The 25983-nt window shown below is 38.4% G+C and overlaps 2 protein-coding genes across 3 annotated transcripts in view; both read right to left on the bottom strand.

Moving 5' to 3' along the window:
• Window positions 1–681: 681 nt before the first annotated feature.
• On the bottom strand, window positions 682–9465 carry eif3ba (eukaryotic translation initiation factor 3, subunit Ba). Of its 2 annotated transcripts, none has more exons than XM_051886221.1 (19): window positions 9212–9465; window positions 8622–8814; window positions 8224–8343; window positions 6798–6855; window positions 6555–6683; window positions 6286–6443; window positions 5745–5876; window positions 5575–5641; window positions 5445–5491; window positions 4619–4829; window positions 4459–4531; window positions 4255–4377; window positions 4083–4161; window positions 3846–3984; window positions 2013–2138; window positions 1842–1919; window positions 1619–1727; window positions 1201–1312; window positions 682–1115 (listed from the first exon to the last, which is right to left on the bottom strand). In XM_051886221.1, exons 1-18 carry the CDS (start codon window positions 9312–9314, stop codon window positions 1212–1214), a joined length of 2046 nt encoding a protein of 681 aa, XP_051742181.1. In that variant the 5' UTR covers window positions 9315–9465; the 3' UTR covers window positions 682–1115; window positions 1201–1211. The 2 variants fall into 2 exon arrangements, with proteins under 2 accessions (XP_051742181.1, XP_051742182.1); XM_051886222.1 differs by having other exon boundaries at window positions 682–1098.
• A 9594-nt stretch (window positions 9466–19059) lies between these two features.
• gna12a (guanine nucleotide binding protein (G protein) alpha 12a) overlaps window positions 19060–25983 on the bottom strand; it is a 36345-nt gene continuing 29421 nt past the window's right edge. Inside the window, exons 3-4 of the mRNA XM_051887898.1 lie at window positions 22475–22525; window positions 19060–21757 (exon numbers count right to left, since the gene is read on the bottom strand). Coding sequence (XP_051743858.1) covers window positions 21188–21757; window positions 22475–22525 — 621 coding nt within the window. The 3' untranslated portion in view covers window positions 19060–21187. The remainder of the gene's footprint in view (window positions 21758–22474; window positions 22526–25983) is intronic.

Genomic DNA, 25983 nt, shown 5'->3' with positions numbered 1-25983 from the left:
AAAATATATAAAAAATTATATCTAGTGTCTGAATAATTTTTGGTTTGACTGTACTATATATACACACTATATATATATATATATATATATATATATATATATATATACACACAGACATTTTATTTCTTTCAACTGCCTATTTTATACATTTTTCTTTAAGTATAGAAAAAATATATTAAATTCAATCAGATGTTGCATAATTTCTTAACATGATTAAACGTACTTATTACACATTATAACTAAATTAAACTTACTTAAGAGAATAAAATGCTAAATAAATTTAAAAGTAATTGACAAATGTAAGTGATCAGTAAGTGATCAATAAGTGGACCAATAAATCATTCACTGATGACATTATTGCCAAAGGGATCATAAACACTAAGTGCAGTTCATAGATCCATTAAAAAGGTAAAGTAAAAATTGGGGGTGGGGGGGATTGTTGTAGTACAAAGGTTGAAAGACAACCTGAATGTCACATAATACTGAATTGATCATTACTTTATACTTATTCCAGCATTTCCCAAAATATTCTCGTCCGAAATATACTCTTTATCAACTCAAGCTCAGTAAGCAGAACTAGCAAAAGTTTCATCATGTGTTTTTGCTTCAAGTTCAACAACAGAGAAAAACAACAAAAGACTCGAATTTTCACTTTTTTTTTTAACTTTATTCCCTTGTTGTGCATTTAATATCAGGTAATCTGAATGGAGGAGGATACAGACCACTGTAGTGCCATTTTCGGACACTAGAGTACAAGTTTGCCTTTTGGAAAATCTTAGGAAACAAAAGGTTTTCCTTCGGTGAGATGATGTAAAAACAGTTTATGGCATTTTGTGCCATGGTAACACCCTTTTGATGAGGTAGATCAACCAAAGGCAGGAACAAGAACACGTTACGATCAGATCCACCAAGAGCAGGCCTGGATGATGTTGGCAGGGCAGCTTTTTCTAGAGCTGGATGATTTTGTCAAAAAGCAGCAGTCAACAGTGGCACCAAATTCTCCTTCTGCAGTGACCAGTATTAAAAGGCACTTGACTGATGATAACAAGGAACACTCTTACAGGGGGATCCCTCAGTTTGCTAGCCCACACTCCTCCACTAAAAAAAACAGGATACTGAAAATAAGAAAACAATATAGTTACAATTGTGCCAAGGTATTACAAAGACCATAACGGAGTAATATCACTGCACATACAGTACCTGCTGTTGGATTACAGATCTCCGATGGGGATAATTTCTTCATTGATGAAAAACTCAATGGTCTCTTCCTCCCAGTCATCGATGTTGCTCTCTAGCTCATCAGTGTCCACACCTGGAAAAGATCAGAAAATCCAGTGATGACTAGAGTAGTTTAAAACTCATACTCAACCTCTAGATAGGGCTGTCACAATAATTACATTTCTGTTGACAATTAACTGTCACCGACTGAGCCTGGTTTCTCCCAAGGTTTTTTTTCCCCTCCATTCTGTCACCTGATGTAATTTGGGTTACTTGCCACTAGCTATGTTTCCATCCACCTATTTTTATGTGCATTTTGGGATATCACATTTAAAAAAAAAAAAAAATCATCTGTGGGCCCAACCCTTTGCTGGACAGAGCTGTTCTCTGTATTAGTTACCTCCTCTGAGTTCCAGGCGGAGAGGTCTCTGCTCCTGGTACATTTCTATGGCTCTCTCACGGTACTTGCGATACTCCTCCATCATGGCACGTCTCTTGTCCACCAGTTCCTGTCAAGCACAAGGCACTCATCTAAATTTGAGCACGCAACTTTAATCTGCATGTATCCAAATGTGCTGTGTGCGTCATAGAGAAAAGAAAAAAAAAACAGATCAATCTCATACCTTTGATGCCTTGGACTGACTGAGACGATCTTTCTGCTCAAAGATCTTGGAGTATTTCTTCAAGTCCTTCTTAATGAGCTGTGGGTTTCAAAAGGCAAGGTAGGATTAGAATTCACTCTAAAGGGAGCTGACAGACTAATGAGAGTGACCCTGCATCTGACCCCATCCCACCTTTATTTCCTCTTGAGACAGGAGAGAGGGTGGACGGGGCCTCCACAGCAGCTGGCAGAAGCGTTCCTTGTTGTTCTTCTGCAGCAGACGGCCCTGGAATGTCCACAGCCAAAAGGCGTTGTCCACCTAAACCAATAAAAACATTTTGTACAAAAAGGCATCTGAGATGCATTTCCAATCCAAACACATTAAACAATAACAATAATAATAAAAAAAAAAAAAAAACACTGCCATTTTCCCTGTTTATGCTCCCATTAGGGTCCATTCTTAGGAAGTTGTGTTTCAGTGTTATGCAGACGACACACAACTTTACCTGCCGTTGAAATGAAAAGATGCCAGCCCTTTGAAACTACTGTTGGACTGCTTCAAAGACATTAAAGCTTAGACGGCCTGAAATGTTTTACATTTTAATGAGAGCAAAACTGAAATGATGAGATTTGTCCCAAATAGAACTCGCACAGTACTCTCTACTTCCCTACGCTAAATCCACTGTTAAAAATCTGGGTTTAATAATGGAGACTTTCAACTTGATAAATATATAAATTCTGTGGTAAAATCGAGTTTATCAGTTAGGGCTTTGATCTAGGGTCAAGTTTTTTTGTCATTTAACAACCTTGAAAGGTTTATACATGTTTATTTCATCTCATTTGGACTATCGTAATCCCCTCTATGTTGGTGTCAGTCAGACCTCTCTCTCATGCTTGCAGTTAGCGCAGAATGCTGCAGCTCAACTTCTAATAAAATGCAGAAACATTTCCCCCATACTGGCTTCACTTCACTGGCTTCCAGTGCATTTTAGGACTGATTTTAAGGTTTTGGTACAAGGTTTTGGTATAAATCCTTAAACGGGCTAGTCCCGACCTACCTTTCTAACCTTATACAACCACACGTCCCATCAAGGTCCCTTGGGTCTTCTGACCACATGCTTCTGGCTGTCCCTAGAGCAAGGTTGAAGCACAGGGGAGATTGTGCTTTTGCAGTTGCTGCCCATAAACTCTGGAACACTTTACTACTGTCTGTGAGGCTGGCCCCAACATTGTCTGCCTTTAAATCTAATCTTAAAACATATTTTTATGCTTTGGTGTTGAATTCAGTTTGAGAGCTGTGTTTTTGTTTGGTCTCTTTGTTGTTGTTTGTTTTACAACCCTGTATGTACAGCACTTTGGCCAACTTGTGTGGTTTTTAAATGTGCTTTAGAAATAAAATAAACCAATGAACAATAACATAAAAAATAAAAAAAGGGTATTTTGTACAAGCGTTTAAACATACACTACCATTCAAATGTTTGGGATCGGTAAGATTTTTTTATAATGTTCTTGAAGGAAATCTTATGCTCACAAATGTATGCATTTATTGATAAAAAATACACTAAAAACAGAAACATTGTGATGCATTAGAATAAAAAAAATAAAAAGACTGCTTTCTAATATATTTTAAAACAATTTATTCCTGTGATCAAAGCTGAATTTTCAGCATCATTACTCCAGTCTTCAGAGTCACATGATCCTTCAGAAATCATTCTAATATAATGATTTGCCTCTCAAGAAACATTTCTTATTATCATCAATGTTGAACACAGTTGTGCTTCTTAATATGTTTGTGGACAATTTTTTTTTTTTTTTTTTTTTTTCAGGATTCTTTGAATAGAAATGTCTTTTCTCTAACTTTTGATCAATTTAATGTGTCCTTGCTGAATAAAAGTATTAATTTCTTAAAGAAATATCTTACTGACCCCAAACTCTTGAATGCTAGTGTAATTACACAACAAATATCACATATAATATTAGATGACATGTAACGTGGCTATTTATACATTTGAATCAGTTAAATTACCTTGTGACTCCACCAGGAGACGGATGTCACAACATATCGTCCAGTGGGGTCCCATTCCACGTCCGAGGCCATGTAATGCTCTGCGATGTTCATCATGGTGCAGTCTGACGTGTCCACAAAAGCAAGAGCTCCATTCATGCTACAGGACAAAACATAAGTAAGAAATTATACAAATGAACCACTCTAAAAGTAAATGCATTCAAAATTTTTTTTTTTTTTTTTTTTTTGAGTACAGACCTCCTCAACCCAGCCAAGACCAAAAACTGCCCCTGTGGACTCCAGAAGATGCTGTTTGCCTGTTGCTTGTCAAACATTTCTGAAACAATACATTTGTGGGTTAATATTTATATCATGCACATATCTAAAAACTATCTGTCAAAAGAAATGTGTTTACAACGTGAACACTCACTTATCAAGTCAATTTTGCCATTGTTCTTCACATGGTAGAATGATGCACTGATTCTGGGAGATTCACCATGAAGCACAGCAAACTTGCTGCCATTTGGTTCCCAAGCAAAAGCAATGATGCTCTCTGTAGATGGGTAGAGAAATCAGATCCATATTTATAAAAGACAGTCAGAAACAAGAAATAGCAATATAATCCTCTTTTTACCTTTCATCTCCACCACATCCACAGGCACCTGCTTCTCTCTCATTCGGAAGATCTCAAAGTTGGTGACAACACCCTGAAGTACAAACAGAATTGAGCAAATCCATGAAAAGGAAATGTTTACGTTTAAGCTAGTAGTGTAAATTCAAGGCAGCTCTTATACCTGCGTTCCTTTGGGTGTTCGGTCCACCTTCACGCAGAGATAGTCTCCATTTTTCTGCCAGTGAAGTTTACAGTCCACAACATTAAAGAGATTGCGGACTCTGATCTCGTTCCTTGATGGAAGCTGCATGAGTGTTACCCTTGCTGGGATGTCTTTATCCTCAGGAACCCAGAATGCAATGATGTTATCACCAGGTGACCAGGAGAAATCCCTGTGGACATAACATTAATTTTAAATTAAAATATATCTTAAAAAAAAAAAAAAAAAAAAAAAAAACACATCAAGCAGATAAATATTACAGTGTAATGAATATGTAGTGTAGTGATAGATATGGCACAAGACTGTTTTAAATATATACTGTTAAAAAAAAAAAAAAAAAAAAATGAAACTGTTTAAAAGTCTAGGGATAGTGCCGTTTTATTTTTAAAGAAATTAATACTTTTATTCAGCAAGGATTCATGAAATTGATTAAAAGTGACAGTAAAGACATTTATAATGTTACAAAAGATTTTTCTTTTTTTTTTAATGCCATTTACTCTTACTTTCTATTCAAAGAATAAAAAAAATGCATCAGTTTCTGCCAAAATATTAAGCAGCACAACTGTTTTCAATGTTGATAATAATAAAAAAATGTTTCTTGAGCATCAAGGCAGCAGATTAGAATGATTTCTGAAGGATCATGTGACACTGAAGACTGAAGTAATGGCAGCTAAATTCAGGAATAAATTTCAATAGAAAACAGTTATTTTCAATTGCAAAAGCACTGCTAATTCTTACCTTTAACTCCAAACGTTTCAAAGGTTTTCTATTGTTTTATTTTACTCACTTAATTCCGTTTATCTTCAAACTCTTCTTGTCCAAAAGACCCATCGACTACAAAAGAGGACAATTTGATTTGTTAATTAAATGAAATCTGAGCATTTTCCAACTGTGCGTCTCTGACACAAGACACTTACAGGAGTCTCGTAGATGCTCAGTGTGTCCTGTGTCATTCGGGCAAAGAACCTCCCATCTGGACTCCACCTGAGCAGAACAAATTGTAGATTGAGTAGTTATATTCCAGTTCAACTATAATCTAATCTAATTAGTAACGCGTACCATGAAAATCAACTCAAACCACACTTACTTGAAAATTGGCCAGTGGGCAGAGCTTTCACAGTGAAAGCCTCTTTTCTTCTGTCCTGTCAGAACATCCCAGATAATAATCGCCTGAGGGTCATCTTTAGTGTCCATAAGAGGGCTGAACGTGACAACATATCTGCAAACACAAATGACATTAAAAATGTGTTTAAAAGCATGAAAAAGAAAATAATCATCTGAATGTACCCTGTAACACACAATAACACATTGAAAAATGTTATGCTAGTTTCAAGATGTCTTTAAAATATATGAAGTAGTGACTGAATGATTTACCTGCCATTATTTAGCTACTTTTAGATTATCACCATACACTGAATTATGAGAGTACGTACTTAACAAGAGTTAGTTTCCAGGTGTTAATTCTGAAATCTCTATATAATAAACATAGTAATAATGATAGAACATTAATAATAATCATAAAATAAATTATGCTATTCCATTTTTGTGAAATGAGTATACATTGTGTATATTAAGTATTCATTTAATCTCATTACAAGAACCCATTCCTGCATGAGTATATGGCATACCTCTCACAGGGAGAGAAATCAATGAGCTGAACCCCCTGATGACTGAACCTCTGGATCTGCTTGAACTTCTCACCGCCCCACAGAGCAATGCCTCTCTGATGGAATGTGGCCAGGTAGGTGCCTTTTGGAGACCAGCGCACGTATGTCTCGGTCCAGCGCTACAAGCAAAATGTAACAAAAAGATACTGAATACAGTATGCATGGCCACATGGTTATATTTTAAAGATGAATGGGTGAACGCTTCTAAAAATAACACTATTTTAACTCACCGCTCTCTCCTCCACTTCAATTGGCTCCTTGACATCATTAGCAAATATGCCTGTTCTTTCACCAGAATCATAGATTACGCTGTACTGATCACGACAGTCAGGATCCTCTAACCAGTGACGCAGATTCCCCTGAGACCAAAACATCAAATGTTTAAAAAGAAGCATTTCAAATTTAAAAGTACGCAGGATCGTCAGGTTTGGATTACACACAAATAAGAAAAATTCTTAAGAATAACTACTCACAAAATCTTTAAAGGGCTGCTTCTCAGGAGCTTCCCACTCATCACAGATTGACATGTACCTACAGAAACAAGAAACTTTAGTATTTATAATCACTAAGGTTGATATATCACATTGGCTGTTTTTTTCTTTTTTTTTGGCCTACAAGTGTCAGAAACATGGCTTTTATCAGGACTTTTAAATAAGTATAAATTTAATTGTAGTAAAGGGCCATCCACACCAAGAATGTTACATAAAAATAATTACAACAATAACCATATCATCCACACCAATGCAAAATATCATTGAGCATGCACATTCTTAACCCAATTATGCTTAGTAAAAGTGTTAAAGGATTAGCTCACTTCAGAATCAAAATTTCCTGATAATTTACTCAACCCCATGTCATCCAAGATGTTCATGTCTTTCTTCAGTCAAAAAGAAATTATGGTTTTTAAGGAAAACATTCCAGGATTTTTCTCTATAGTGGACTTCAACAGGAATTAAAGGGTTGAAGGTCCAAATTGCAGTTTCAGTGCAGCTTCAAAGGGCTCTACATGATCCCAGACGAGGAATAAGGGTCTTATCTAGCGAAATGATCGGTCATTTTCCACTTTTTAACCACAAACGCTCGTCTTGCACTAGCTCTGCGATGCGCCACACATTACATAATCACGTTGGAAAGGTCACGCATGGCGTAGGTGGAAGTACCACGGTAGGGTGAAAAACTCCATCTCATTTTCTCCTCCAACTTCAAAATCATACGATATCGTTGTTTTACCTTTTTTTTTGTAAAGGCCGTTTGACTTGGTCTTTGCACTTTCGCTTTGTAAACACTTGGTTCGGTTCTTCCGCCTACTTCACGCGTGACCTTTCAACGTGATTACGTGATGTGTGGCGAATCGCAGAGCTAGTGCAAGACAAGCATTTGTGGTTAAAAAGTATATAAATTAAATTTTTTTTTTTTTTAGAAAATGACCGATCATTTCCCTAGATAAGACCCTTATTCCTCAGCTGGGATCGTGTAGAGCGCTTTGAAGCTGCAATTTGGACCTTCAACCCGCTGAACCCCACTGAAGTCCACTATATGGAGAAAAATCCTGTAATGTTTAACTCAAAAACCTTAATTTCTTTTTGACTGAAGAAAGGACATGAGTGAGTAAATTATCAGGAAATTTTTAATTCTGAAGTGAACTACTGCTTTAACCCCTTTTTCCTTTATAAGAGTATAGTCATAAATGACTCGAGCATAAAATAAATGACTCAAGCATAAACTGAATGACACAGCTAGCCACCTACCCCAGTATCGTAAACAAATGTATGCACATGTATGAAATGTGACAGGAAAGAGTCCTCAGCATCAGCCATCAAAAAAATACTTATCGGTCGAACACTACATTAGATTGTAACAAATGCTGTCACAATAACAGCACAATTAAAAACAACATACTTGTCAAAGTCAGTGAACAGATTGACACGGAAAGTGTGCTGCTTGTCCAGCTTGTAGCCATCAGCGTTTTTGACTGCTTCATGAGCATGACTTGGTGCAGAATACTCCAGGAAAATGTACCTGTGAAGATGAAGCGCATTCATTATTACAGTTCAAAGACTAACACAATACCAACACCATGCTTTTTCATAACATGAAGCATATTAGTATTAACATATATAACAGGTTCCAAAAGTACTGTATCCATGTATCTATTTTAAATAAGCATATCCGTTTTAAAAAACTCTAAGCCAACCCGTTTTAGACGTATAATACCAGCTATACAAGAATCATTCGCCATATGACAACGATGGAGCATCCCTACTTCCCACTGCACACCCATGCAAACTAAAAGTTACCCCTTGGTCTTTCCATCTGCGTCTGGGTAGAATTCATTGGTGATTCTGCCAAACTTTGAGAAGATCTTGTGGATGACGTTCTTGAGTTTCTCCAGACGATCTGGTCCGACCTGAGGGACGTTATCAACCACAATGACCGAGTCGATGCCGTCAGCCTCCTGAGGTTTCTCCTTGAGAACATCCCCCAGCAGCTCTGCATACGGAGAAACCATCCAATAAAGACTCTATCAACATCTTAAACATGTTATGGGTAAACAGATGCTACAGCACTACAATGAACTTTCTGAAATCAAGAGCAAAACAGCTGCTAATGCAACGCAACAGCGCTACTGTGACACGCGCGTCTATTTCCCTAAAGCTGCTACGATGCTTTTGTCCTGCTCGCGCACATGCTGAACTGTAACTATGACGCTCTAACTGGAATAAAAAGCATTTACTCCTAAACAGGGTGGTTGAGCAGCATCAAAGGTCACTAAACAATGAATCCGAATGGTGTTCGTGTTAATTCCGCGCTGACATGTTCAGCTTTAGGGTTTAGTGTGTGACTCGTAGCCCGTTAGCAGGCGGGCTACATCGTAGGCCTCTCTTACCCTGATCACTGATGTCATCCACGAAATCCTCCGGATCACTGAACGAAGGCTCTTCTCCGTCCTCATACTCCATTTCGGCCTCCATATTCTCCGTATCTCGCATTTAGAGATCGATCGCTGTCAGTATGGGCTAGTGAAAAGGCGGTGGTAAATTTCACAGCAGTAATCCAGAGATTTTTCTCACTCGGCCATGTGCAAAGCAACCGGCGCCAACCACTGCGAGCGAGAGAAGGACCGTACCATGTGTGCGGAGAGCGGGTGGAGGCTCTTAGTGATTGTTTAGTATTAACGTACAACACAAATTTAGGAGGAAGATGACATTTTAATGTAATACAGCAGTATATGTCCTTATAATTTTATCACTGCGGTTCAAATGCGCTAAATGCGTCGTTTTACTATGAAATGTGGCATGCTTGACCCCTTTTATGATAAACGTGGTATTTCCCTGTGCTTATCTCTCTGAACTTCCTGTTCATGTGACAAGTACCTCCCTTCTGAAAATGCGTACTTCACTACTGTAGTATGCAAAAAGCTGTCAAACTGGGACTCAGTTTGCGAGTCCACCTAGACTAGAAGGCCTAATAGGATGTTCAGAGAGATAAACAAAGTCAAAGATAAATAAATCAATTTTTTGTCCAAAGACCTTAATAATAATAAAAAACAAAGATATGACATCCAAAGTATGTAAGATAGTAAAACTAGATCTCTTGAATCCAAAAGATTTTAATAATATTTTGCTATATATAAAGGTATTTTAAAGATTTTAAAGTGTCAAAAGGTCATTCGGTTTAACCGTCCAAAGGCCAATACAGCCATTTCATTTGTGATTAAAATATCTTAAAATGTAATAAATGTATATATTTTTATTCTGGCATGATTTTATAACATCATATATCAACATAGTGCAAAATGGTATTAAAATTATGTGTAGAAGTCATTGCTTTGTTATGAGAAAGAATGTCAGAAAAAATTAATTTCATTGATGTCATTCAGAGTAACCAATATAAAGGGACCATTTTGGATCAAGTCATGCGGTCAGTATCATGTGACAGGATGTGACATCATTCAGACACCTGCAAAGGACCACATGGTCATGAAGCAAAGTAACTAATTCTCTTTTAAAGGGTTAGTTCACCCAAAAATGAAAATAATGTCATTAATTACTCACCCTCATGTCGTTCTACACCCGTAAGACCTTCATTCATCTTCGGAACACAGATTAAGATATTGGTGATTAAATCCGATGGCTCAGTGAGGCCTCTATAGACCGCAATGCCACTGAAAATCTCAAGATCCATAAAGGTACTAAAATACTTTTTGTGCACCAAAAAAACAAAATAACGACTTTTCAACAATATCTCATGATGGCCGATTTCAAAACACTGCTTCGGAGCTTTAAGAATCGAATCAGTGGTTCGGAGCGCGATTTCAGTAATGTGATTTCAGCAGTTTAGCCGTTTGATAGGAGATCTGAATCACTGATTCAAAACAAAAGTTTTGAATGTTTTGAAATCAGCCATCACTAGATATTGTTGAAAAGTCGATATTGTTATGTTATTTTGGCGCACAAAAAGTATTCTCAGTGCTTTATAATATTAAGGTAGAACCACTGTAGTCACATGAACTGTTTTAAATATGTCTTTAGTACCTTTCTGGATCTTGAGATTTTCAGTGGCATTGCTGGCAATAGAGGCCTCACTGAGCCATTGGATTTCATCAAATATATCTTAATTTGTGTTCTGAAGATGAACGAAGGTCTTACGGGTGTAGAACAACATGAGGGTGATTAATTAATGACAGAATTTTCCTTTTTGGGTAAACTAACCTTTTAACTTGAAAAATTAATGTTTTCACTCATGCTCATACGCATGTCCCGAAATATCAGGTAATTCGGTACAACCGCTATAAAACATGGAAAATGTTGTAATATTTTAAAAACTTGTACTAAATATAAAATGTTTGATTGCTAGCTAGATATCAGCCTGTTAGCATTGTTTGAAAATATCGTCATTCGGTATAACCAAAAGTGTCATTCAGTAAAATTTTGGTTAAACCGAATGACTTTTTTGGATACAAATTTTGTCCATCTTGTAAAAAATGACAAAAGCAGTGTTAACTGATTATAAAAACCACCTAATCTCATTGTTAATACTTAATAAAACTTCAAAATTAATTATGTCTCCATTATGTTTTGTTACTCTTACAAAAATACACTTACTTGATTGATTGACTGATTGATTGATCTTTGACGGTAAATGAGTGTGATACTGATATGTCTGTATGGTACACGTTAGTTTTCCAGTGACATAACATTTAAATTTACTGGAAGGGTATAAAGCCTGGTAATGATCTAGAAACCCTTTAATCTTCGGGGCGGCTGGGAACATTACAAAAGAGTAATTTTTCAAATACATCCTCAGGGCATGACTGGCAATACACAATTTGTCTAGTAGTATTTAGTTCATTACCAAAACATTAAGAAGCTATTTTATTTGGATGTTTTCCAGCTGATTACACTGATTGACAATGACCTGTGGCAGTCTCCACAAGGAAACTATTAAACACAATAGGAAATTATTATGTATTGAATAAGCACAGTGGAGTATAAAGGAAATTATGCTATTCTTTTCATCCAGTAAATGAACTGTGGACCTAATTCAAAATCTAATGGATTATATTCACATCTGTGTGAAAATAAGCTGCTGTTCCTAGGTATATTTTGGGGGTTAAAGATACACTTATGTACAAGTTTCTACATAAATACCTTTTGGTGGAAGGAGGAGAGAGCAAACTAACCTCCTCAAAAGGTGCTAATTAAAATCCTAATTTATTTTTGACAATGTTGGCTATTATTTCACAGTAAGGACCTGAACCAAATAAATCAACTTCATGTAATTCTTCCTAATTTAAATTTTAAAATGTAATTTATTCCTGTAATGGCAAAGCTGAATTTTCAGCATCATTACTCCAATCTTCAGTGTCACATGATCCTTCAGAAATCATTCTAATATGATGATTTAAAACATTTATTATTATTATTATCAATGTATGAAACAGTTGTGCTGCTTAATATTTTTGTGGAAACCGTGATACATTCTTTTACTTTACACACCGTGAGGGATTCTTTTATGAATATAAAGTTTGAAAGAACAGACCAGTAAGCCTATTTATTTGAAATAGGAATCTTTTCTTACATTATACACGTCTTTACTGTCACTTTTGATGAATTTAATGCATCCTTGTCAAATAAAAGTGTTCATTTCTTTATAAATAAATTATAATGTTCAAATGAAAGGCCAACTATTCTTTTCCGAGCAAAAACAATGAAGTTGACATTGGACATAATATTGAATCTTTATAGAAAAAATTAATAAAATATAAGCATCATTGTATTTTTAAATTCCCTTCTGTTTCTTTTTCCTCTTGTAATATTGAATATCATGTTCTAATGAGATTTATAGTACAAGGTGGAGTCTTTTAAGAAAATAAACACTTCTTTACGCATAGCCAATAGGGGGCGCTCTTGTTGCAAGGAGTTTGAAGTTCATATTGGTTTTCTTGAGTTGGTGAGAGATTTCCCAGTCATACACGAGTCAGATGATTTGTTCTGTCTGAGCAAACTCTGGCTATCTGCACAATGATTGGTGTCCTTCTAGCAAAGTTTTTGCAGTTGCGATTAGATTACTAACAGTAACATTCCCGTAGGCACATCTTTTCCAGCTAATGTCAGAGCTGACATTTTCTCTCACTCCTTAATTCTGGAAAAATCACTGTTGTTGAATGTGTATTTGAAAGCCCAATACATGCCTAGCAGGCAGATTAAAATAAAGGGCAGGCTGAAACATTGTTAAATAGTCTGGCAATGACTGCTGCCCTTATTTATTACTAAATATCAGCATTCAATTTTGAAGTGCAATACAAGGCAGCCTGGAGGAAATGCAAGCATAACAGGAGTCATGAGTTTTACCTCACGCAAATAAGCCAGGGTCGTCCCAGAAAAGGCACTTTGTGTGCTTAGACATAATCTTCTGTCTTGAGCAGGGGATTTGTCAAGGGTTATATTTGTTTAGATGTGTCTTACCACAATAGGACCTCTTTGTTCATAGTCAAACATTAGATCCTTCACAGGAAAGGAAAAGTTCTCAGCAACGCTTATATGACAATAAAGCCTAAAATAGCTTACTACAAAGACGGGTGGCGTTTTGAAAAAGATGCATCTAAGCTTCAAGTTAAAATGGTACTTACAGTACTGAGCACAGGCCCCAGTTGGGGGTTACACTTCCTCTGCCACTTAACTCTTGCATAACCTCTGTTTATTTGTTTCTGTTTGAACTTGCTCCCAAAGCCATATGCAAGAAATGCACCGTGTGGGGACGGTTCAGTTCCCATTCAGTCGGTCACGTTCGGAGCCGAACCTCATGGTTATTACGGAGTGTGTGAAGACTAAAGAGCGAGCCGTTGCGGGACTTTCTCTCGTCGTGCAGGCGGACAGCACTGCAGCGGGCCGGTCTCCTTCCCTTGTGTTTGCCGAGGAGCAATTTCAGAGCCGTTCTCACGGCTGGTAGAGCGGTGCGCTTAGAGCGCTAAAAAGCTGTTCTGACAGCTGGGTGAGACGGTTGTGAGGAGGGAGTGCACACGACAGGCTGCACTACTTCCCTGTCTGTGTTGCTGCGGCTTTTTCCCCTGCGTGCTTCGGCACTTAAAGAGTGAGTCCCTAAAAGAGCTTACACAAGTAGATTCGCGTCTTTTTAAAGATGTCGTTCTAGTTGTGTGTTTCTGGATGCGGTCGTTATCTATCACCGCGGGATGGTCACCAACGCTGTATCGCGTGCCTGGGCTTAAGCCACGCTGAGGCGGCGTTTGTGGATGAGTCATGCACCCATTGTGGGAAGATGACCATCTCGGAGTTGCGATCTAGACTCCAGTTCCTGCAAAGGGGCGGAGTCCCGGTGCCTTCTTTCCCAGAGACGGGGCACTCTCTGGCACCCGCGTCCAGACCTCTGGAAACTCCATGTCTGGTCCCTGAACGGGACGCGGAGGTTCTAGGTGACTTACCCCCCGAGGTACTTAACACCATCGCTTCGGCACGTGCTCCGTCTACGAGACGGGCTTACGCCTTGAAGTGGAACCTGTTCGTCGAGTGGTGTTCTTCTCGTCGAGAGAACACCCGAAGATGCTCGATCGGTGTCGTGCTTTCCTTCTTGCAGCAGGGGTTGGAGCGTAGGCTGTCCCCCTCCACCCTCAAAGTCCATACTGCTGCTATCTCCGCTTATCATGACCACATAGATGGCAAGTCTGTTGGTCAGCACGACCTGGTCGTCGGGTTCCTTAGGGGGGCGAGGCGGTTAAATCCTCCTCGTCCTCCCTCCATACCCTCTTGGGACCTTGCTCTGGTGCTGAGAGCACTTCAGATTGCTCCCTTTGAGCCCTTGCAATCAGCAGACTTAAAGATTCTGTCTATGAAGACTTTGCTGCTGGTTGCATTGGCCTCCATCAAGAGGGTAGGGGACCTGCAGTCTTTTTCGGTCGACGAATCGTGCATAGAGTTCGGGCCGGGTGACGGCCATGTGGTACTGAGACCCCGGCCTGGCTACGTGCCCAAGGTTCCTACCACTCCCTTCAGGGACCAGGTAGTGAGCCTGCAAGCGCTGCCCCCGGAGGAGGCAGACCCAGCCCTGGCTTTGCTCTGTCCAGTTCGCGCTTTGCGACTGTACATAGACAGAACTCAAAGCTTCAGGACCTCAGACCAGCTCTTTGTCTGTTACGGAGGCCAGCAGAAGGGAAAGGCTGTCTCCAAGCAGAGGATGGCCCACTGGATAGTGGATGCCATCGCCCTGGCTTACCAAGCTCAGGGCGTGCCCTGCCCGCTCAGGTTGCATGCGCACTCCACGAGAGGCGTCGCAACTTCCTGGGCACTGGCTCGTGGCGCCTCGCTAACAGACATTTGTAGAGCTGCGGGCTGGGCGACACCTAACACGTTCGCTAGATTCTATAGCCTTCGTGTCGAGCCGGTCTCCTCCCGTGTTCTCACCTCAGGTCAGAGGCACGGAGAGGCCCCGGCTTAGTGTCGGCTTGCTGCGCTTACATGCGCTTTTTTCTCCAGAGAGTCCCTACAAGGCAGACCCTGTTGAGTCCTCCGATCTCCCTTCGGCAGCCGACGTGGCGGAGCGTCTGGCGCCAGGCCTATACTCCGTTGTATCCTTGAGAACCAGGTTTAGGCTGGGTACCATATGTGTGACCCTACTGGGATCCCATATGTCTAGTTCCACGGTTGCTCCTAAACGAAGCCCGTGTCTTTCCCTCTGGGAGTACCCACCTCTCATCGAGTTGGAGTCACCCCAGTTCTTCCATATGTAGTACAGCCTACGGGTTAGTCCATATGTACTTCTCCACATAACTCCTTCGGGGAAGGATGTGGCTTCCGCAGCGTTCCTTTCCCAGCGGAAGGGTACGCTTTCCCAGCGTTATCTAATAGTCTCACTGAATGGGTTTTGGGGAACAGCAGTGATCGACACTCTCTGTGTTAGCCCTGTCCCACCGTCCGTAGGCAAGGGGGTTCAGGTGGCTTACAACAGAGCGCTGGAAGGGGGCAGCCCCTGTGGCGCTTTGGTAGGGATTCCTATTCGTCGGTCTGTCCGACGTACGTCGAACGTGACCGACTGAATGGGAACGTCTCGGTTACAAAGGTAATCCTCGTTCCCTGAAGGAGGGAACGGAGACGTACGTCCCGTCGCCACAGTCGCTGTACCCCGCTGATGCTGCCGCCTATCCGGTTCGGCTCCTCAGCGAAAACCTGAAGATGCAACGCACCTGCTGCTCGTTATATACCCGCGCTGCGAGGCGAGCAGCTGATGCATATGATTGCATGCCAATGTGCATTGGCTCGTTGTAGTTACACTCAAAGTAGATTGGCCTCTCTAGCGAGATTCCTATTCGTCGGTCTGTCCGACGTACGTCTCCGTTCCCTCCTTCAGGGAACGAGGGTTACCTTTGTAACCGAGACGTTTTTCATATATGGGAAAACAGCAGATTTAAACTTTACACACAACAAAGACATCAGAGAGCTAAAAACTAATAGTAATAAGATACAGAAACAAACAATAAATGACCCCAAATAATCTCCTGACATAAGGATATTCATATATCAGTGGTTGGGTTGTAACCTAAAAATGAGTCTGATCTATTCTGATCCTGAATAAGCAATGCTAAATGCAAATAATGAAATGCAGCTATTCTTATGATCGGACATATGATATTTTAAACGGGGTGTTGTTGTTATCAAAAGTTGATTGTCCAATCAAACTATGGTATTTGGACAATTCATCTGTCACATGGTAGAAGTCTGCCCATGATTGATTTAAAGAGCATTTAACTGATTTAAATAGCTGATTTAAAGAGCAATAACTTGCTTTAGGGTTTCAATGGGTCATAACATGATGTGTAATGTAAAATTTGGATAGTGAAGCAAAACCAATTGAGAACTGCTGGACCATTCAATAACTCACAGAAAAGAAAAGGAAAAAAATACTGTAAAATGCTACAGTACAAACCTTCTAATTGGTTAACAGTAAGTTACCTTAACATATATGATGAAAAACTGTAAATTTTAACATTGCAGTAATTTTACGTAAGCAATAAGGTATGAGAGGCTGTGCTGTATCATGAATAAGTCACGGCTGAAGGGCGTTATTAGGCATGATGCAAGAGTGCCTGCAACCCCTTCAGCCATGACTTCTTCACTATACAACACTAGTCTCGAGTACCTTATTGCTTTTATAAAACGGTTACCACACAATACAAATATTAAAGCCAAAAATATGTATCAATGCAACTTTCATGAAGTAAACTTCTACTAAAAGCCTTCCTTCCGCCAGAAAAAGAGCCCCTGACCATGAACAGCAACAGAAGTTATATTATTACGCCATTAGATGGCGGCAAAGACTGTATTTATGAAAGTGTCAGTCAGTAGCGAAGACTTTTACACGGAACAAGACGCAACTGACAAATGCTTTGACTAGCGCTGTCAGTCTCGGGAAAACCCCTTAAATGTTCAAAGAGGACAGGATAATACATCAGACATTTAAACAGATTTTTTATTATGAACATAGGACTGACCTGAAGGAAAATGCTAAATCTGAATGCAGGTATATAAAATTTTCTCACAATACTCTTCATATACAGTAATTCATATTCACATAATACAGTAAGCTTCAATGAACAATATTAAATGAGAACAAACAGTTTACGTTGCTAAGAGTGGTTGCTAAGGGTGTTGTGTAGTGATACACTGAACCGCTGGGTGACGCAGTCGTAGCCATGTTTTATCGTGAATAAAACACAGCTATTGACCAATCAGAATCAAGGACAGAAACTAACCGTTTTATAATTTAACCCTCTACAGCACAGCAGTTCCCTCAGGCAACGGAAAGTTTTCTTAAGCCCTATGTTTAGTAAATTTTTCTTTAAATGGTTACAACCAATTAGAAAGTTTGAGAAAGTACCAAAGAACAGTGCAGTAAGGTGTGGGAGCCACTATCAAGCACCATTTAAAGGTGGGACGTCCTGTTCTGACACATAGTCACAGGAGCACATGGTGTGAGAAGAAGGCAAGATTATTTGCTTTAGTAATCTTATTTAAAATGACATGAACTGTACATAAAAAAATGTGTGTATGAAGGTGTAGAGAAGCCTTTTGTCAGGTTTTATGAAGTTTTTTTATTTTGCATGTTCAGAAATTTAGTTCTTCTTTTCGTTGCCTCAGGGCAACGTTTTGCGATAAGGGGTACTTTTTGAGGATGTTTTGGACAATATCTCACATTGGCCATAATGTGTTATGTGAAGGGAAGATGCAGGGTTCCTGGGTGTGCAGGAACACCCAAAGTGATGTGAAAAAATTGTAACATACACCCATATTTCACAGCAGAGAAGAAGTGCTTTTTAAAGTTTCGTACGGAGTGAAATCTAATTACATGAAGTACATTATATGGCATGACACACTACATGATACAAACTTATGCATGTATCAAATTCAATATATCAATGTCTTTCGAGTTTTTTTTTTTCCTTTTTACTTAATGATTTCTTGACAATTTTTAAACATTTTTTTGATTTTGATGATCATTTTTTCTATGATTCTGTACCATTGTTGCACAACGTTGCCCTGAGGCAACGAAAAAATATTTTGGGGTGGGGCGGTCAAATGTTTTTTTTTTATCAATAAAATGTTCCCAAATGAACCAAAAAATGATGTGGAATTTTTTTTTTTTCATGTGCCATCAACATGCGTGCAGTAGAGGGTTAAAATAATATGTTTTTTCAAGTATAAACTATAAATTACCATATAATTTATGGTGAAAAACAATAAAGAGCAGACATTTTGTTCTCATCAGTAATGTACATTATGGTGTTACATTTTCTGTTATTTAGTGAATGTTTATTGCACTGTGTGTGTCAGATAGCTGTGTGTGTGACTTTGGGCACCGTCTATATACAAGTGTTGGCCATGTTTTATGGACAGGCCATGAACTCTGATTTATAATGTGGATTTCTATTGTACAGCATGTATTATCATTGTGGTTATCAATACATTTTAAGGAAAAAATCAGATTGGTATATTATTAGTATATCACTTAATAAAATATACAGTTATAAATTGTAAGATATACAGGCACTAATGTTCCATCCTGTAATACCTGAAACACTGTACTGTATTTTTTATGATGAATTTTTGGCAACCACAGCTGCCTGTTTTTTGTTTGTTTGTTTTGTACCATAAATAAATCATGATATTGGTTACAGTGTACATTGAGTTATACAATATGCAGTAAAGAAGAACAAGCCAAAAACCATAACTTCAGCATTTTTATTGTATTTATATTGTTCTTATATACAAAACACACATAATGCAGTTAATCTGGAATTTCACACTTTTTACAATCACTGGATACATAAAACATAAGAGAAGCAAAATATGTAAGTGGAAAAAAGTACAGTAAAACACTGAAAGGGGTGTTGATGTAGACATCAAGTTAACAGTGACACTCATGAGATCATTAAAGAGGGACAAAACACCAGAGCAGCAAATGTAATGTAAATACCATAGTCAGATCATCTTCAGTAGATTGAAATCGCAACTGGAAATAGTTTCTCTGATTATTATTCTCCAAAATATAATTTATTTCAAATTAATTCCACGCCATATGCTTATCTTGATTGCAAGTTTTAATAGCCTTTATACTTGTGTCTGCGTTTCTTTTCCACTATTTAACATTCAGACTCTCCCAATGGTATTAAAAGAGGAAACGAGGATGAATACAGCCTTGAATTAAAGAATATATTCCCCTTCTTTATGTGCACAAGAGCCAGATATCTTCCAGTAAATGCATCTGTGTTGCTCCCACTGGGAAGAGCTGTCAGGGACAAAGGTTCAGGGTGTGTCCAATTTCTCAAATCAAATCCCTTCCTGCCAAATTTCAGTAAGCCAACATGGCACTGCGGTGATTACAAGGAAGGACAGAATTTAAATTGCCTTTAGGGCATAGAGAATGTAGCTTTCTCAATGTTGCTTTGTAATAGAAATGAGTCACAGTGTCCACTGAAGTACATAAAACAGAAAGAAAAGGGCTTGATGCTCTTGTTAAAACTTGAAAACTATCTGATAACATATCTCAAGTGGCCCCTCAACACAAAACAAAAGCAAAACAAAATTCTGACAAGCGAACACCTGCACTGAAGTTGAAATCGCTTGCCCTCCAAGGAAACCGTGAGTCAGCGGCTATATCTCTGATGACAAAAACGGATGTCTGGAAAACAGATCAAATTGTGCCACCACCACTAACGAACGCTCCTCAGCATTGGCAGGGATCACTGGGAAGTCACTTCACACCCCGTTCATGGAGTAGTTCAAAAGAATAGATCGCAACATGGGTGAAACAAATTGGGGGCTCGTCCGGGATCGCAACCTGGGACTCTTGTAGGCACATCAGCTAAAACCAAAAGCACACAGCTGTTCACAGCTGCCATTCAACAAGATAAGTCCCTGGCTGAAATCAAGGAGGAACTAAGATCTTTACATCTGCTGATTGTATAACTGAACAGCATCAGGTTGGCTTGAAGAGTCACAGGTTATATACATTTCGAGAGGCTTATCATCATATGAATACTCATAAAGTACATTTTCTGTGCAATAATGACTTTTAAAAAATACCATTAATGCATTATTCATCTTAAGTTAGTGGTGTTAGAGGCATTACCAGTGATTTGACCCTACTCTATATTTCAAAGCTTGTAGCTTAACGTGAAGAGACACATAAAAGCAAACACAGTTAACATGTACAAAAGCCACTATTCACTCTATGTACAAAAACCCTGCTTAGTTGTTAATGAGAATTTTGCATATATATCTATAAACTCACATGTATAGATAAAGCAAAATGTGATTTAAATGTTAGATTATATCAAAAATAAACCTGTCAAATGACATAAAAATTAACTACTTGTATCAAGCAGGATGTTCAGTGCAGGTTTGCCATTTATTTTTAGGATGTTATTTGGGAGATGGGCCAGTGTAAAGTTATTGTGCATTGTTTGAGTGTATCCTTGAGAAAAGAGGTGAAAATACAAAAAACAATCGACTACCAAACTGCTTCATTTTCTTTGCATTGACAAACTGTAACACCCTCAAATGTTCTTGGTTTTTCCACCATTCAAGGTGTTTTCAAACTTCCCGTTTCACAGGAGGAAATTAAAATGAGTGATGACAGAGAGAGTTTGAATATCATGTCTCTAATATAAAGGTCTGCATAACGGAGTACATGATCATCTAACACAAGATGCAAATTTTGCACCATGATTTTTTTTCCTGCACAGTTGTCAAGGTTAAAACGTTCAAATGAAGTCCAGGTGGCATTTTCTCCTGCGACAGGATGGAAAATGGACTCAAACAATGGCAAAAAACAGATCAAACTACTGTAAAAGTCACTGCAACATTATGTCCTTAAGGTTCTCCTGAAGAATCGTGTCTTTGACGGCATGAAAGACAAAGCGAATGTTCTCAGTGTCAATGGCAGTGGTAAAGTGGTGGAAGAGCGGCTTGCTGCGGTTGCGACGTTTGCGGTTGAAGCATTGAACGAGATAGGCCTGCACGTCCTCCACTCGATGAGGGTCTCCCCGGAAGTCAGAAAAGTGCTTGCAAATGCTGACTTTACGTACCTTCTCCACCAGAAGGTCCATCTTGTTGAGGAAGAGGATTATGGACACATTGGAAAAGAGCTTGTTGTTGACTATGGTCTCAAAGATGTTCATGGACTCCACCAAGCGGTTAGTGCGGCGGTCTTCCATCAATACCTGGTCAAACTCGCTCGAGGACACCATGAAGAGGATGGAGGTGATGCCATCAAAGCACTGAAACCATTTCTGTCTCTGAGAGCGCTGGCCACCCACATCTACCATCTTAAAAGGGATCTTCTTGATGATAAAATCATGCTCCACAATTCCCTTGGTGGCCTTCCTGGCCAATAGGATGTCCTGTCGGCTTGGCACATAATTCTGTAAGAATAGGTTGAGTGAATAAAGTCAATAGCAAATATATATATTAGCACAACAATGACAATTTAACAATTTGCTTTAGCTAAATTTATCTGAAATATTTTTATTAACAAGGATGATTGTTTGCATTGCACAGGTCTATTAGAGTTTCACATTCTACCAGGGTCTTTTTTACCCACTTATGCAACTTAAAACATAAAAACTATACTTTTTGCAAATGTAACAATTCTGATATTTCTGAAATCTATGTAGTAAAATAAATCAAAAATAAAAATCTAAAGTAAAATAAGAGTGGTTCCCAGGCAATCCTTTGTCACAAATACACAATTCTTAATGAAAATTGCCACAAGGGTAGACAAAATGACATTCGAAGTAGTTTCCACATCCCACCCAAACTATACCATGTATCTGCTTTGTATTTGGCTTTGGTTTCCATGCTCACACAAAACACTTCCAGGCCTTTTTTATCACTCATCTGAGACACACTATGTGTTCTTGGCAACCTTGGCAAATCAATCTGAAGTAGACCATTTTACTTTCATTTTCAGTGTCTCCAGTCTTCAACGCCACCACCTCTGCTGGGACACATTGCATCTGACTATCTTTTCAGATGACTATCTTTGTTTCTATAACAGCTATATCATTTTTAAAACATTGCATGTTCATATACCACGAAGAACTGACATTTTGAAATAGTGCTGTGTTATCATGACTCACCAGTTGGCCAATCCGATCCAAGTTGTCCAGGAAATATTTCACTGATTCACTCTGTAAATATAAAGAGCACAAAAAGGATAGTGTTTTACTAAGTGCACGGAACAAGAATATTTCAGCTTATTCCCATTTATACAAACAACAACAACAACAAAAAAAAAAAAAAAAAGAAAACAAAATATTATAATTGCATAAATTACATCAGTTCAGCATCTACTAATAAAGTCACTATAATTAATTAAAAGATTCATACCAGGATGTACAGTTAAAAAGTTTGGGGCCAGTAATACTTTTTTTTTTAAAGAAATTAATACTTTTATTCATCAACGGTTCATTAAATTGATCAAAAGTGACAGTAAAGACATTTTAAAAAGATTTCAATTTCAGTTAAATGAAATAGAAAACCCTGAAAAAAAAAAAATGTATAGTGTGGCGTAAAGCAAGGCAGGCTGAGAGTCGTGGAAGCGGAGTGAATGTTAATGAGTGTCAGAAAAACAGAAAACAGTTATTTGAAATTGTAATTATATTTCACACTATTTCAGATTTTACTGTATCAAATAAATGCGGACTTGGTGAGCATTAGAGACTTCTTTCCACAGAAGTGTAGATCTTCTACTTCTACTCAAGCAGGACAACAAAAGTTTATATAAAACACATTCTGAGTTCTTATTCTCACATAGTACCTTTATTTGCAAAACTATCTTTTAACATTTTTATTAGAACAAATAGGGCAACAAGATCCCAAAAGCTGTTCTAATTCAGGAATGGAAAGTCTAAAAGTAACAGGATGTTCCTATCTTTGTCTGAGAACTATTTGGGACACTCATACCACATAGTGCCCGTCAGCAGAACTTCAGTTAACTCTAAAACTGAGCTTTTACACATAATGCCCATAATCTCCTGCTACTTCATGAAGTGCTGTAGGGAGTCAGATGAAAAATCATTCTCAAGTATTGCTCCCTTGGACCACCATTTGGTTAAGTGCACATTAGCACATTTTACAATCGTGACTGCATTACATTAAGGTCAGTTTACATTACAGAATGTTGGCTGTAATAAATGGATCGTATAATTTCCAGATAGTACAAATGAGCAGGCAAAGGAATGACTGCAGGCTTTTTGTCTTGAACTCAGCTCAGACTTTCACTCCTATACTACAGGAGAATCAGGCCAGAGGTCAGAGCCCAATCCATAAATAAAGCTGACAGATGAGATGTCTGAAGCTCAGGGTGATCGGAGTCAGTACGGCATGTTCACACTCGTCTCTTCTTCCAAGAATCAATTATGTCTGTTGCCTTCATAAGCCACAATCTACTGATAACCACATTTATTGCCCAATATCTGGAGACTTTTCCCAGCAAAAACATGTCTTAATGGAATGGACTCCCTAGAATGAAGAAATAGAGAAATGAACTAAATTACTGTGTTGAGCATTATTTCCTGACAAAGTTGTTTTCACGCAGGCTTTTTGATGGCAGACACTGCGGCCTTGGCGTTTCAGTGAACATTGTCTGGAAAAGCAAATTGTGTCCTCTAGTTTGTGTGTGTCTCACAAAGGCCCCTAGCCTGGCCCATGTTCCCAACAGGAAACAGCTGTGTGTGAAAACAGGGGATTAGTAGAACAGCACAGACTCAAGCCCAACACCCCAACCCTACACACACACACACACATTGGGTTTCCATGTTTTATGGGGACTTTACATAGACATAATGATTTTTATACAGTACAAACAGTATATTCTATAATATAAGCTCTGTATAAACTCTATAATGTTCAAACTGCATATTCTACACTAACCCTACCCCTAAACCTACCCATCACAGAAAACTCTATAATATAAACTCTGTATAAACTCTATAATGTTCAAACTGTGTATTCTAAACTAACCCTACCCCTAAACCTACCCATCACAAAACTTTTTGCATTTTAGATTTTCAAAACACTTAATTTAGTATGATTTATAAGCTGTTTTCCTCATGGGGACCAAAAATTTCCTCAAAAGGTCAATTTACTGGTATTACTATCCTTGTGGGGACATTTCCCCATAACGTAAGGAATACACACACACACACACACACACACACACACACACAGCATATCATCATCAGGGCTTAATGTAACACAGGCAGGAAATCACGAAGATATCTGATAGCAGCGCCCGTGGCATTTATCAGTCTCTCAATACGCACACACAATAAAAACATTCCTCTACTGCGCTAAAAAAATCTTTAAGTATATATAAAATATATATAAATAATTATGTCTATATATATCTTTTAGATGGGCAATGTAAAAAATACTTTTTAATTATATATTGTTAAATATTATTACTAAATTGTAAAAAAATATATATTTTTTTACATTTACATGACTTGGAATAAAGTCCAACTGCAGTCCAAAAAGAAAAATAAATGAAAACATTTTGGTTAATTGAAATAATTGAAATAACAAATTGAAATAAACTGAAATATAAAATAAATAATGAAAAACTAAAACTAACACTTAAAAAACTAACAAAACGAAATAAATTAAAAGTGAAATTAAAAACTAAAATTAACAATTCAAACCTATAATAACCCTGAACCAGACGCTATTCATATTTTTAAATCACTTTTCTATACTAATTGTGATGTAATGTAATCGACAAAACACAGGAGTTTGAAAGTACCATTATATAAATGTATATAAATATCAATATGATAAATCCATCCCTATGCAGTGTAGTCAGAAGCTGCAGTGGAGCAGAGCTAAAGCACAGGGCTGTTAAGTGACCCTTATCTGAGCTCTCTGATTGGTCCTTGCTCTGCACAATAGTATATGCTGCAGGTCATTGGCCAATAAAGCTCAAGGTCTCCCTCCTCCCTCGATCTGAGCTCAACGCACACATGACGGCCCGCTGAGAGTGTGGGAAAGATCTACGCTGAGGCCTTGCAGGCCACAGCCACAACTTTAGCACAATGTAGGAAAGTGTGCCCATGGGTATTTGTGCAGTGAGTAAGGGGAAGCATGATTGAGCATGGCCATGTTCAGAGGCCTTAACCCCTCCTTTCCCAGCGGTGATCTCAGTTGCTACAATTCTGCCCCAGTCCTCTTCAAATAAACAGCAGATCTGGAGAAATGAGATCCAATTAAAGTCATCCCTCGTGACCCTTGACTCAAAGACAGACCCTAATCGCTCAGAAACTAAGGGAAATGCCTTGAAGGAAAACATCTTTGAAAATTTTCAGAGGTACATGATATAAAACTAGCCCTGATAAATCTCTGTTTTGATCAAACGGCATCGGTGTCGTCTTGGGAGAGAGCTTATACGAACAAAGCTGATTGGAAGGGATGAATGCATTCCTAGAGCTTCAGCGAGTCCATCAGAGATTCTTTTCACCTCACACTTTGTTATATCTGACAGTAAAACCTTCCTCGGCAGTGAGTAGAGATCCTGTTAAAGTGATGTTTAACTGCCAGATACAGCAGCTGTGCTTTGTTGGTGGATAACTGTTCCACAGTGACTGAGAAC

This window comes from Ctenopharyngodon idella, chromosome 3 (assembly GCF_019924925.1).
Source record: "Ctenopharyngodon idella isolate HZGC_01 chromosome 3, HZGC01, whole genome shotgun sequence".
Lineage (NCBI taxonomy): Eukaryota > Metazoa > Chordata > Actinopteri > Cypriniformes > Xenocyprididae > Ctenopharyngodon > Ctenopharyngodon idella.
The sequence above is the reverse complement of the archived record's forward strand: the minus strand, read 5'-3'. Positions and strand labels throughout refer to the sequence as shown.

Excerpts from the sequence above, each read along its gene's own strand:
- eif3ba (XM_051886221.1), bottom strand. The coding sequence starts at position 9,314 with ATGCGAGATACGGAGAATATGGAGGCCGAAATGGAGTATGAGGACGGA. Across the intron at positions 5,877-6,285 it reads GATTTCTCTCCCTGTGAGAG|ATATGTTGTCACGTTCAGCC; the intron begins GTATGCCATATA and ends TTGTGTTTGCAG. Across the intron at positions 1,313-1,618 it reads CCGCCTGGAACTCAGAGGAG|GTGTGGACACTGATGAGCTA; the intron begins GTAACTAATACA and ends GATCTTTTCCAG.